General features: G+C 50.9%; 1 protein-coding gene across 3 annotated transcripts in view; it reads left to right on the forward strand.

The window, feature by feature from the left end:
- Window positions 1-14,120, forward strand: part of LOC141129492 (uncharacterized) — a 101,232-nt gene that overhangs the window by 37,488 nt on the left and 49,624 nt on the right. For all 3 annotated transcript variants that reach the window (XM_073617550.1, XM_073617549.1, XM_073617548.1), the window contains exons 2-3: window positions 8,555-8,599; window positions 10,977-11,022. In XM_073617550.1, the coding sequence (XP_073473651.1) occupies window positions 8,585-8,599; window positions 10,977-11,022 (61 nt within the window). In that variant the 5' untranslated portion in view covers window positions 8,555-8,584. The remainder of the gene's footprint in view (window positions 1-8,554; window positions 8,600-10,976; window positions 11,023-14,120) is intronic.

Consider the following 14,120-nt stretch of genomic DNA (forward strand, 5'->3'; position numbering starts at 1 on the left):
TGGTGTCAGAGGGGCAGAGATTGGTGTCAGTGGAGAGAGATTGGTGTCAGAGGGGCAGAGATTGGTGTCAGTGGAGCAGAGATTGGTGTCAGAGGGGCAGAGATTGGTGTCAGAGGGGCAGAGATTGGTGTCAGAGGGGTAGAGATTGGTGTCAGAGGGGCAGAGATTGGTGTCAGTGGAGAGAGATTGGTGTCAGAGGGGCAGAGATCGGTGTCAGAGGGGCAGAGATTGGTGTCAGTGGAGCAGAGATTGGTGTCAGAGGGGCAGAGATTGGTGTCAGTGGGGCAGAGATTGGTGTCAGAGGGGCAGAGATTGGTGTCAGTGGGGTAGAGATTGGTGTCAGAGGGGTAGAGATTGGTGTCAGAGGGGCAGAGATCGGTGTCAGTGGAGAGAGATTGGTGTCAGAGGGGCAGAGATTGGTGTCAGTGGAGAGAGATTGGTGTCAGTGGGGCAGAGATTGGTGTCAGTGGGGTAGAGATTGGTGTCAGAGGGGCAGAGATTGGTGTCAGTGGGGTAGAGATTGGTGTCAGAGGGGCAGAGATTGGTGTCAGTGGGGTAGAGATTGGTGTCAGAGGGGCAGAGATTGGTGTCAGTGGGGTAGAGATTGGTGTCAGAGGGGCAGAGATTGGTGTCAGAGGGGCAGAGATTGGTGTCAGTGGGGTAGAGATTGGTGTCAGAGGGGCAGAGATTGGTGTCAGTGGGGTAGAGATTGGTGTCAGAGGGGCAGAGATTGGTGTCAGTGGGGTAGAGATTGGTGTCAGAGGGGCAGAGATTGGTGTCAGAGGGGCAGAGATTGGTGTCAGTGGGGTAGAGATTGGTGTCAGAGGGGTAGAGATTGGTGTCAGAGGGGCAGAGATTGGTGTCAGTGGAGAGAGATTGGTGTCAGAGGGGCAGAGATTGGTGTCAGTGGAGAGAGATTGGTGTCAGAGGGGCAGAGATTGGTGTCAGTGGGGTAGAGATTGGTGTCAGAGGGGCAGAGATTGGTGTCAGTGGGGTAGAGATTGGTGTCAGAGGGGCAGAGATTGGTGTCAGTGGGGTAGAGATTGGTGTCAGAGGGGCAGAGATTGGTGTCAGAGGGGCAGAGATTGGTGTCAGTGGAGAGAGATTGGTGTCAGAGGGGCAGAGATTGGTGTCAGTGGGGCAGAGATTGGTGTCAGAGGGGCAGAGATTGGTGTCAGAGGGGCAGAGATTGGTATCAGAGGGGCAGAGATTGGTGTCAGAGGGGCAGAGATTGGTGTCAGAGGGGCAGAGATTGGTGTCAGTGGGGCAGAGATTGGTGTCAGAGGGGCAGAGATTGGTGTCAGTGGGGCAGAGATTGGTGTCAGTGGGGCAGAGATTGGTGTCAGTGGGGCAGAGATTGGTGTCAGAGGGGCAGAGATTGGTGTCAGTGGGGCAGAGATTGGTGTCACTGGGGCAGAGATTGGTGTCAGAGGGGCAGAGATTGGTGTCAGTGGGGTAGAGATTGGTGTCAGAGGGGCAGAGATTGGTGTCAGTGGAGAGAGATTGGTGTCAGAGGGGCAGAGATTGGTGTCAGAGGGGCAGAGATTGGTGTCAGAGGGGCAGAGATTGGTGTCAGTGGGGCAGAGATCGGTGTCAGTGGGGCAGAGATTGGTGTCAGTGGGGCAGAGATTGGTGTCAGAGGGGCAGAGATTGGTGTCAGTGGGGCAGAGATTGGTGTCAGAGAGGTAGAGATTGGTGTCAGAGGGGCAGAGATTGGTGTCAGAGGGGTAGAGATTGGTGTCAGAGGGGCAGAGATTGGTGTCAGTGGAGAGAGATTGGTGTCAGAGGGGCAGAGATTGGTGTCAGAGGGGCAGAGATTGGTGTCAGTGGAGAGAGATTGGTGTCAGAGGGGCAGAGATTGGTGTCAGTGGGGAGAGATTGGTGTCAGTGGGGCAGAGATTGGTGTCAGAGGGGCAGTGGACGGTGTCAGTCATTTTTATTTTTATTATCTTTTTTACTATTTTTTTAAGGAGCCCCGTTAGGGGGCTTTGGTGAAATATCAGGGGTCTAAACAGGGGGAATCTGCATTACACAGGGTGATTAGGGTGTGCCCAGGCACACCTGGCACACCCTGTGAACACGCCTATGATTATAATTATGGGGCACAATGAATTAGCAGTCATTTGGAGGAATGTAGAGACACAGAGGAGGTCGGAGTCATCGTCACACTTTATTTACAATGTCTCCAATAAGCAGCACAGAGAGCGCCACTGAAAAGAGGAAGTCTTCATATAGTTTATTATTAGTGTCTGTAAAGTAGTCTTTGTGTGTGTTTCTGGGGATCTACAGGGACCCCTCCACCATACAGGGACCCCTCCATTCTACAGGGACCCCTCCACCATACAGGGACCCCTCCACTACACAGGGACCCCTCCACCATACAGGGACCCCTCCACTACACAGGGACCCCTCCACCATACAGGGACCCCTCCACCATTCAGGGACCCCTCCACCATACAGGGACCCCTCCACCATACAGGGACCCCTCCACCATACAGGGACCCCTCGACCTTACAGGGACCCCTCCACCATTCAGGGACCCCTCCACCATACAGGGACCCCTCCACCATACAGAGACCCCTCCACCATACAGGGATCCCTCCACCATACAGGGACCCTTCCATTCTACAGGGACCCCTCCATTCTACAGGGACCCCTCCACCATACATGGACCCCTCCACCATACATGGACCCCTCCACCATACAGGGACGCCTCCACCATTCAGGGACCCTGCCATTATACAGGGATTCCTTCACAATACAGGGAACCCCCCCTCCATCATGCAGAGATTAATTAATTATACAGGGACTTCTCCATCATACAGAGACCCCTCTACCATACAGGGACCCCCTCCATTCTATAGTGAGCCCTCTATTATACAGGGACCCCTCCATCATACAGGGATTTCACCATGCAGGGACCTCTCCATTAGGGATGAGCTTTATGTTCGGGTCGAACATGAGTTTGACTCGAACATTGGCTATTCACTCGTTCACGGAATAGCGAACAATTTGGGGTGTTCGCGGCAAATTCGAATGCCGTGGAACACCCTTTAAAAGTCTATGGGAGAATTTAAAAGTGCTAATTTTAAAGGCTTATATGCAAGTTATTGTCATAAAAAGTGTTTGAGGACCTGGGTCCTGCCCCAGGGGACATGGATCAATGCAGAAAAAGTTTTAAAAACGGACATTTTTTCAGGAGCAGTGATTTTAATAATGCTTAACGTGAAACAATAAAAGTGAAATATCCCTTTAAATTTCGTACCTGGGGGGTGTCTATAGTATGCCTGTAAAGGGGCGCATGTTTCCCATGTTTAGAACAGTCTGACAGCAAAATGACATTTCAAAGGAAAAAAGTCATTTAAAAGTACTCGCAGCTATTAATGAATTGTCGGTCTGGCAATACACATAAATGTCATTAAAAAAATGGCATGGGATTTCCCCACAGTCCATTACCAGGCCCTTTGGGTCTGCTCTGAATATTAAGGGAAAACCCAAATCAAAATGTAAAAAAAAAAAAATGGCGTGGGGGTCTCCCTAAAAATCCATACCAGACCCTTATCTGAGCACGCAACCTGGCAGGCTGCAGGAAAAGAGGGGGGACGAGAGAGCGCCCCCCCTCCTGAACCGTACCAGGCCACATGCCCTCAACATGGGGATCCCTCCACAATACAGGGACCCCTCCATCATACAGGGATTCTTCCACCATACAAAGACCCTTCCTTCATACTGGGATCTCTCCACCATTCAGGGACACCTCCACCATATAGGGACCTCTCCACCATACAGGGACCCATACTTTATATAGGAATCTCTCCTATAGAATTGAGGGGTATGGTGAATGAGTCCCTATATGGTGGAGGTGTCCCTGTATGATGGAGGGGTCCCTGTATGTTGCAGGGGTACCTGTATGATGGAGGGGTCCTTGTATGGTGGAGGTGACCCTGTATGGTGGAGGGATCCTCGTATCATGGAGGGCTCCCAGTAGTGTGAGGGGTCCTATATGATGATGGGGTATGGTGAAGGTGTCCCTCTATGGTGGAGGTGTAGGACCCTTCCATCATACAGGGACACCTCCATCATACAGGGACCCCTCCACCATACAGGGACCCCTCCACCATACAGGGACACCTCCATCACACAGGGACCCCTCCATCATACAGGGACACCTCCATCATACAGGGACCCTTCCAACATACAGGGACACCTCCATCATACAGGGACCCCTCCATCATACAGGGACCCCTCCATCATACAAGTACCCTTCCATTATACAGAGACCCCTCCACCATACAGGGACACCTCCACCATACAGGGACCCTTCCATCATACAGGGACCCCTCCACCATACAGGGACACCTCCATCATACAGGGACCCCTCCATCATACAGGGACCCCTCCATCATACAGGGACCCTTCCAACATACAGGGACACCTCCATCATACAGGGACCCCTCCATCATACAAGTATCCTTCCATCATACAGGGACCCCTCCATCATACAGGGACCCCTCCATCATACAAGTACCCTTCCATCATACAGGGACCCCTCCATCATACAGGGACCCCTCCACCATACAGGGACCCCTCCATCATACAAGTACCCTTCCATCATACAGGGACCCCTCCATCATACAGGGACCCTTCCAACATACAGGGACACCTCCATCATACAGGGACCCCTCCACCATACAGGGACCCCTCCACCATACAGGGACCCCTCCATCATACAAGTACCCTTCCATCATACAGGGACACCTCCACCATACAAGGACACCTCCACCATACAGGGACCCTTCCATCATACAGGGACCCCTCCATCATACAAGTACCCTTCCATCATACAGAGACCCCTCCATCATACAAGTACCCTTCCATCATACAGGGACACCTCCACCATACAGGGACCCCTCCACCATACAGGGACCCCTCCACCATACAGGGACCCCTCCATCATACAAGTACCCTTCCATCATACAGGGACCCCTCCATCATACAGGGACCCTTCCAACATACAGGGACACCTCCATCATACAGGGACCCCTCCACCATACAGGGACCCCTCCACCATACAGGGACCCCTCCATCATACAAGTACCCTTCCATCATACAGGGACACCTCCACCATACAGGGACACCTCCACCATACAGGGACACCTCCACCATACAGGGACACCTCCACCATACAGGGACACCTCCACCATACAGGGACCCTTCCATCATACAGGGACCCCTCCATCATACAAGTACCCTTCCATCATACAGAGACCCCTCCACCATACAGGGACACCTTCACCATACAGGGACCCTTCCATCATACAGGGACCCCTCCACCATACAGGGACACCTCCATCATACAGGGACCCCTCCATCATACAAGTATCCTTCCATCATACAGGGACCCCTCCATCATACAGGGACCCCTCCATCATACAAGTACCCTTCCATCATACAGGGACCCCTCCATCATACAGGGACCCCTCCACCATACAGGGACCACTCCATCATACAAGTACCCTTCCATCATACAGGGACCCCTCCATCATACAGGGACCCCTCCATCATACAGGGACCCTTCCAACATACAGGGACACCTCCATCATACAGGGACCCCTCCACCATACAGGGACCCCTCCATCATACAAGTACCCTTCCATCATACAGGGACCCCTCCACCATACAGGGACCCCTCCATCATACAAGTACCCTTCCATCATACAGGGACACCTCCACCATACAGGGACCCCTCCACCATACAGGGACCCTTCCATCATACAGGGACCCCTCCACCATTCAGGGACCCCTCCATCATACAGGGACCCCTCCATCATACAGGGACCCCTCCACCATACAGGGACCCCTCCATCATACAAGTACCCCTCCATCATACAGGGACCCCTCCACCATACAGGGACCCCTCCATCATACAGGGACCCCTCCATCATACAGGGACCCCTCCATCATACAGGGACCCCTCCACCATACAGGGACCCCTCCAGCAGAGTTATGACATAACAGATCAAAACTTCAAATAACAATAAAATGAATGACAAATGTTGGAAATATTTATTCAAAAAAGATGAAAGAATCTCTTTGGAGTCAGAATTGTGATACAAAGAAAAGATGAGTTCAGCTCAGTGTTCTGGTGTTCGTATATCTTCAGGATATTCCAGTTGGAGAGAAGAGAACGAGGCCGTCTGTTTCCAGGTATTTACTAAGATTTCCTCCCGGTGGAGAGCACTGAGCCCGTCCCGGGTGGGGTGACCTGTGCGGACGGTCACTGAACTTTGCCTGGGAAGAGCAGTCATAGGAGTCTCCATTATTTTAGGCAGTAAACAAAAATTCTTTCAGCCAGGAAAAGTTTAACATAACAAAATTTTCACAAATTTTTACGCAATTTTGCTTTAACCTTTTCATGCCCAGAAGTCCTTGAAGTCCAGATGACCAGATTCCGTATACATCACTTTACATGACTGGAATTCTAGGACTAAATTTCACATTTAACCACTTTTTAAGTGTTTGTAAAGGCTGAAGGTTTTTTACATTCTATGTATGAAGGTAAAAAGCCTTCTGTGATTTGCTCCCCCACCCCACAATACTCACCTGAGCCCCCTGTTGATCCAGTGATATGCACAAGAGCCTTGGCTGTCCCGGGACTCCCGCTCCTCATTGACTGAGTCAGCAGCAGGAGCCATTGGCTCCCACTGCTGTCAATCACAGCCAGTAAACCAATGAAGTGAGTGGGGGGGGGCAGGGCCGAGCTCTATGAGTCTAATGGACGCACAGAGCAGGGATTAGGAGCGAGCACCTAAATGTTTAACCATTCTTCCAGAAGCGCATTTGTGAGGTCAGGCACTGATGTTGGACGAGAAGGCCTGGCTCGCAGTCTCCGCTCTAATTCATCCCAAAGGTGTTCTATCGGGTTGAGGTCAGGACTCTGTGCAGGCCAGTGAAACTCCTCCACCCCAAACTCGCTCATCCATGTCTTTATGGACCTTGCTTTGTGCACTGGTGGGCAGTCATGTTGGAACAGGAAGGGGCCGTCCCCAAACTGTTTCCACAAAGTTGGGAGCATGAAATTGTCCAAAATGTCTTGGTATGCTGACGCCTTAAGAGTTCCCTTCACTGGAACTAAGGGGCCAAACCCAACCCCTGAAAAACAACCCCCCACACCATAATCCCCCCCTCCACCAAATGATTTGGACCAGTGCACAAAGCAAGGTCTATAAAGACATGGATGAGCGACTTTTGGGTGGAGGAACTTGACTGACCTGCACAGAGTCCTGACCTCAACCCGATAGAACGCCTTTGGGAGAGACTGTAAGAGAGATGGCTGCTGAGTTGCTGCACATGCTTCCACTTGTGACTACTGCGGACCATCCGCTAAATGTGATTGACTGTGTAATGTCAGGTGACTCCAGAATGTACAGTATATTCTCTGTGATGTGACTGTTGTGCCATTTCCTGAATTTCATGAGCAAAATGCAGCAAATGTACTTCTATGTGTGAACATTCCTTCATTGGGGATATAAGGGGCAACAGCTGGGAAGTTCGTGTGGAGGCCTCAGGCATGGAGTGGGGCACAAGATGGTGGAGAGTTCGGTATCAACAGGAGGGACAATGTTGTAGCAGAACAAGAGCGGGGGGTAAAGACTTGCACTTTCAGCACCAAATTTAGCCAACCTTGAAGCCCCTCTTACCAGTGATGGGGGTAAGTCACACATGTGCAAGTCACAAGCAAGTCTCAAGTCTTAACCTTCAAGTCATAAGCAAGTCCCAAGTTAATGTGGCGAAAAGCAAGCAAGTCAAGTCGAGTCCCTGCTAAAAGTCAAGTCAAGTCATTTATTTTGGTCAAGTCACAAATTAAGTCAAAATACTGATCTACCCCAAAGCCGGGACTTGGGGGGAGTTTTCTTTTGTGGGGGGGGGGGGGCGGCTTTTGCCTAGGCCAAGACACAGCACTGGTGGTACCAAGTCATTGCAAGTCAAATAGCCCAAGTCAAAGTCAAGTCGCAAGTCCTTAGTGAGAAGTCAAAGTCAAGTCATTCATTTAATTTTGTCAAGCAAGTCGCAAGTCCTCAAACAGGTGACTCGAGTCCCCCACCTCTGCCTCTTACATACTGGAGAACCCAGGAAAGGCAGCAGGTGGTGGAAGGACAAGGAGCCTCCTTCCACGCCCTGTAAAATGATTGGGTGGTTGTAGAGCCATTAGGATCACTTCTGCAGGAAATCCCATAAAGTGTTGATACCAGGAACATGGCTGTATCCATGAACCTGGTATAACAACTTCCACTCAAAGATGTACGGGTATGTCCTAAAAGCATGAAGTGGTTAATAAAGTACCTAGAAGAAACCTCCTAGCTGTTCTATGACCAAATCATTGTTGACCAGTGTTATCAGGAACTCTGGTAATGTCTCTGTGGTATGGACAGGAGATCAGGGCCTCCCCATTTGTGTCCTTCAGCTGAGTCATAGAGGGGTCAGGAAATGCCTATCTATCTGTGTGATACAGACGTACTGCCTATCACTCTCCGACTTTTATGCTTTTTTCTAGGTGAAGAGTTTCCAGCTGCCCGGTGACACGATGCCGAAGATCTTGGTAAGTTCTAAATGAAGACTAGTTGAAGATATCAATGGACCTCAGTAGCATTTCCTCAGTATCTTGATGAGATTGCAACAATGTAACTAGCAGACATTAACTTAACATGAAAAATGAACTTAAGATGAAAAATATATCCAAGGACAGGTCCACTTCAAAGAGTTGCTGACTGGTAGTGGCTGGAATAGGCCCCTCGGTGTGTGTACCTGTGTGATGGTCTAGATGTAGGTCACAATATTGTAGAGGAGAGGTTCTGATTCCTGACATGATAAAGTTTCAGTCTCTGCAGAGTTCAGCCATCTTGGTGACTCTTTACAGCCCTGGTGCCCAACCTGCAGCCTGAGGGCCACATGCGGTCCTTTGATATATGAGGTGCGGCCCTCGGACCTCAGCAGTCTGTAGTGAGGACATTGATCTCTACCACCCTCATGTAACATCTTCCTAGTTTCGTATTTTCTGCTGCAGCATCTCCCCAGCCAACAGTGTATCCTGTCCAGGGCCAGGTTGAAGGGGTGGGCAGGAGGGGAGGCCCTGGGCACAGTGGGGATTCGGGGTATTTTGTTAGAAGGAGTGACTTGGAGGGGGGATTTGTGTTAGGAGAGGGGATTTGGGGTGATTTGTGCTGGGAGAACGGAATTTGGTGAGAGAAGGATTTGAGCTGGGGGGGGGGGGGTTGGGGAGGGAAACAATTTGAGCTGGGAGGAGGGATTTGGGGAGTAAGAGGTTTTAAGCTGGGAGTGGGGATTTGGAGAGGTAGAGGATTGAAGCTGGAGGGAGAGGATTTGAGCTGGGAGGGGGAATTTGTTAACGTGGAGGAGGGATTTGGGGAGTGAGATGTTTTAAGCTGGGAGGGGGGATTTGGAGAGGTAGAGGATTTGAGCTGGGTGGGGGGATTTGTGGAGGGAGAGGATTTGAGCTGGGGAGGAGGGATTTGGGGAGGGAGAGGTTTTAAGCTGGGAGGGGGGTTTGGGGAGGGAGAGGATTTGAGCTGGGAGGGGGATTTGGAGAGGGGGAGGATTTGAGCTGGGGAGGGGGGATTTGGGAAGGGGGAGGATTTGAGCTGGGAGGGGGGATTTGGAGAGGTAGAGGATTTGAGCTGGGAGGAGGGATTTGGGGAGGGAGAGGTTTTAAGCTGGGAGGGGGGATTTGGAGAGGGCGAGGATTTGAGCTGGGAGGGGGGATTTGGAGAGGTACAGGATTTGAGCTGGGAGGAGGGATTTGGGGAGGGAGAGGTTTTAAGCTGGGAGGGGGGGGTGGGGAGGGATAGGATTTGAGCTGGGAGGGGGGGATTTGGAGAGGGAGAGGAGGGATAGGATTTGAGCTGGGTGGAGGGATTTCGGAAGGGGAAGGATTTAAGCTTGGAGGGGGGATTTGTGGAGGGATAGGATTTGAGTTGGGAGGAGGGATTTGGGAAGGGAGAGGATTTGAGCTTGGAGGGGGGATTGAGGTAGTAGAGGATTTGCACTGGGAGGGTGATTTGGGGAGGGAGAGGATTTGAGCTGGGACCAGGGGGGGGGGGGCAGGTTTGAGGAGGGAGAGGATTTTCACTGGGAGGGGGGTTTGGGGGGGTAGAGGATTTTCACTGGGAGGGGGGTTTGGGGGGGAGAGGATTTGAGCTGGGAGAGGAGATTTGGGGAGGGAGATGATTTGAGCTGGGGAGGGGGGATTTGGGGAGATAGAGGATTTGATCTGGAAGGCGGGGCTTGGGGAGGTAGAGGATTTGAGCTTGGAGGGGGGATTTGGGTAGAAAGAGGATTTGAGCTGGGAGGAGGGATTGTGGAAGGCAGAGGATTTGAGCTTGGAGGGGGGATTTGGGGAGGGAGAGGATTTGCACTGGGAGGGGAGATTTGGGGAGGGAGAGGATTTGAGCCAGCGACAGGAGGGGCGGGCGGGTTTGAGGAGGGAGAGGATTTGAGCTGGGAGGGGGGTTTAGGGGGGTAGATGATATGCACTGGGATGGGGGGGTTTGGGGAGGGAGAGGATTTGAGCTGGGAGGGGGGATTTGGGGAGGTAGAGGATTTGAGCTTGGAGAGGAGATTTGGGGAGGGAGAGGATTGAAGCTGGTTGGGATTTAGGAAGGGAGAGGATTTGAGCGGGGAGAAATGGTTAGGGGAGGGGGAAGATTTGCGATGGGGGGGTTTGGGGAGGTAGAGGATTTGAGCTAGGAGGATGGATTTGGGTAGAGAGAGGATTTGGGGAGGTAGAGGATTTGAGCTGGGAGGGGGGTTTAGGGCAGTAGAGGACTTGCACTGGGAGGGGGGATTTTGGGAGGGAGAGGATTTGAGCTGGGTGGAGGGGCACTGATCTACAGTTCCCTCATTAAGATCTTTATACAGACTGTGTATTACACAATTGTTCTGATCTTTTTTTTTAACAGATTCTGGGCTTGCTCTGTACAGGATTCCTGATTCCCTCTTCATCAGGTGGGTGCCATGAGTTTCCAAACAGGTGTTTTAAAATCCCAACGAGACCCTTCTAAAACACACAGATGGCCAGTCTTCGTCTGCTAAGGGACTTTTGTACTTTGATGCATTTTTATTTTGTACCAGCAGGTGGTGCTGCAGGCTCATTTTTACATGTTTTCCAGTATTGTTTTGAGGACATGACCCTGACCCCGACACACTGAACATATCAAGGCTGAACAGGAAAAGCTCAAATGCCCCTTTTCTCCACAGCGGTGACACAGCTTCGGCTGACCAGGGTAGAAAATAGTCATCCTATCCCTCCCTATAAAAGCTGAGGAGGGCAGGTGACGGACAACATTCCCATCTCTGGCCAACCTGACTGTTACTGACCAACCCCCAGTCCAGATGTTACGTTCATCAAGGATTTTATCGGGCGTAGTCAAAACCTCACCATAATTCTTTAACCAGACCTCCAGATCCCGAGCAGGAACACTCTCATTGGTGAGTATAATGGTGATCTTTTTCACTGTTGACCTTTGTGAAACTGCAAATGGGACCAGACCTTCCCATTCAGGTCTTGACCTGCACCGAGCCTCATATCGCTCCCAGAACAGGTCAAGACCCTCTGACCTGGTTTAAGCTAATAGTATATTCCCGTGTCCCAGCTACATGTATTAGAGCATACAGATCGTTTGCCCCAAAACCCATCTCTGAAATCATGTCCACCACCGCACGCCGTGCTGGAGGGATTGTACCACCTTCCCATTTAAGAATCACTACATTTCGTCTCGGACCCCCAGCGGAAGCCAGAGACCCAAGACCAGATCCCGGGGTGCTCAAAGTGGTAGCATGTAGGGGGAAAACCTGCTTGGAAGTGGAGTTACCAGGAGCAGAGCGTACCACCTGAGCAAATGTAGGCTTATCAGGGCCAAGGCCCCACAGTGATGTCACAGTAGTCTGTACATTATTATTAATTGCTTGGACTGAGCTGGGACGATTGTCCATCACACTTGTACTGGGACGATTGCTATCAGTCACACACACATTCAATTTCCCATCAGGAATAGTCACAGTTTCTGCTGCAATACCAGCTGTCTCCTGAAGCTGCGCTGTAGAGTCTTCAGCAGCTGTGGGGCAAACAGCTTTAGACTCAGCTAAAGGGGGGTTAATAGGCTGAGCTGAGACTTGTAGTTCATTTGAAGGAATGTTATTTTTTAAATGTAACTTTTTTTGCACTGCAGCATCAGCAGGTACAACATTGCTACACATAGGATTAGCAACCTGATTGTCAGTGGGCACATTGTCACCATTACTCATGGTGCTAGATGCCACAAAAACTGTTTCATCCTCTGTTTGAGGCTTGACATTATCAGGCACATTCTCTGTTATGTCCTCACCACCAAACGCCAACTGATCCCCCCGCATAGAAGACTCCATTGCCTGGATGGCCCTCAGCATGTCTCCTGAGTCCTCTGAAGGCATGGGGCTGCTTACCCTTTCCTGAGGGGGCAGGGGGTCTCCTCCACCTCTGCCATCCTTGTAAACCTTTGATCATTGCCAAACTTTTCCTTGAAGGGCCCATCTCTTCCTTCCATCATGGACACAATGGACTCCTGGTGTTCTACCCGGACATCCTCACCAGGGGCAGAGAGATCACCAGCCATGGCTTGTACAGGGGTAGGCATGTCCCCCGACGGCCCAGGAGATGGCTGCGAGATTCCATCAGGAGAGACCCCTCTGGCCTCCATGGCTTCCCCAGAAAGGGGCCAGGAGAGCTGGGAGAGATTTCACCACCACTCCCCTCTCACACGGATCACCTGGGGGAGCTTCAGAATCACAGAAGGAAAGACGCCTTCCTCCTGACACACCTGTGCTCCAATGATGAGTGGGGCACTATTCCTTCCACTGATACGAACAATGGGGCACTATTCTTTCCACTAATACCAATGATGGAGCACTATTCCTCCCACTGACATCAATGATGGGGCACTATTCCTCCCACTGATACCAATGATGGAGCACTATTCCTCCCACTGACACCAATGATGGGGCACTATTCCTCCCACTGATACCAATGATGGGGCACTATTCCTCCCACTGACACCAATGATGGGGCACTATTCCTCCCACTGATACCAATGATGGGGCACTATTCCTCCCACTGACATCAATGATGGGGCACTATTCCTCCCACTGATACCAATGATGGGGCACTATTCCTCCCACTGACATCAATGATGGGGCACTATTCCTCCCACTGATACCAATGATGGGGCACTATTCCTCCCACTGATACCAATGATGGGACACTATTCCTCCCACTGACACTAATAATGGGGCACTATTCCTCCCACTTATGCCAATGATGGGGCACTAATCTTCCCATTAACACAAATGATGGGGCATTGTTACTGATGCCAGGACATTTTCTACTCCCACCGGCCCCTCTAAAGTGTGATGGATAATAAACTGGGACACTGGAGTGGGGGCAGGGGCATCTGGGTGTGAGAGTTGCTTGGGGGGGAGGGAGGGGTCGGGGGAAGTTTGGGGGCTGGGGTCCCCCTCATTGGGTATCTGACTAATCTGGTCAATGGGTTTGTACTGTGTTTTGTACTTTGGATCTCCAATAAATTATATTTATACCGCTATAGTAGCCTTTGAGGTGCTCTATCCTGGTGGGATTTTTTATATGTATACATGCTTTTTGGGTGCACTTTCCCTAAAGAGTGGTGTGGCACTAAGCGGCTATTTCCACTCCCAGGACTCTGCTTTGGTTTGGTTTTTTTTATAATAGGATAGTAAATTGGCCCTTTGTTTAGAAAGTTTGGAGACCCTTGCTCTAGAGGAACCTTTGAAATATATTTTTTTTAGGTCTCAGGGAAACCCTGATAAAACCAAATCATTGGGATTCAGAGGGGAAAAATTCCCCTTTCATTGGTGGCCAGATAGCGAAAAAGATCATTTGGTGACTTGCAGCTGTCTTTACCAAGTGCCGTTGGCCCCACAGCTATGCAGGCACCATCAAATGGGAGGTCCATCAATTAACTCAAGGACCTCTTCACAACCTCTGGAGGAACCCTAGGGTCCCACAGAACACTGGTTGAGAATTCTAGCCT

Source organism: Aquarana catesbeiana, linkage group LG02 (genome assembly GCF_042186555.1).
Source record: "Aquarana catesbeiana isolate 2022-GZ linkage group LG02, ASM4218655v1, whole genome shotgun sequence".
Taxonomy (NCBI): domain Eukaryota; kingdom Metazoa; phylum Chordata; class Amphibia; order Anura; family Ranidae; genus Aquarana; species Aquarana catesbeiana.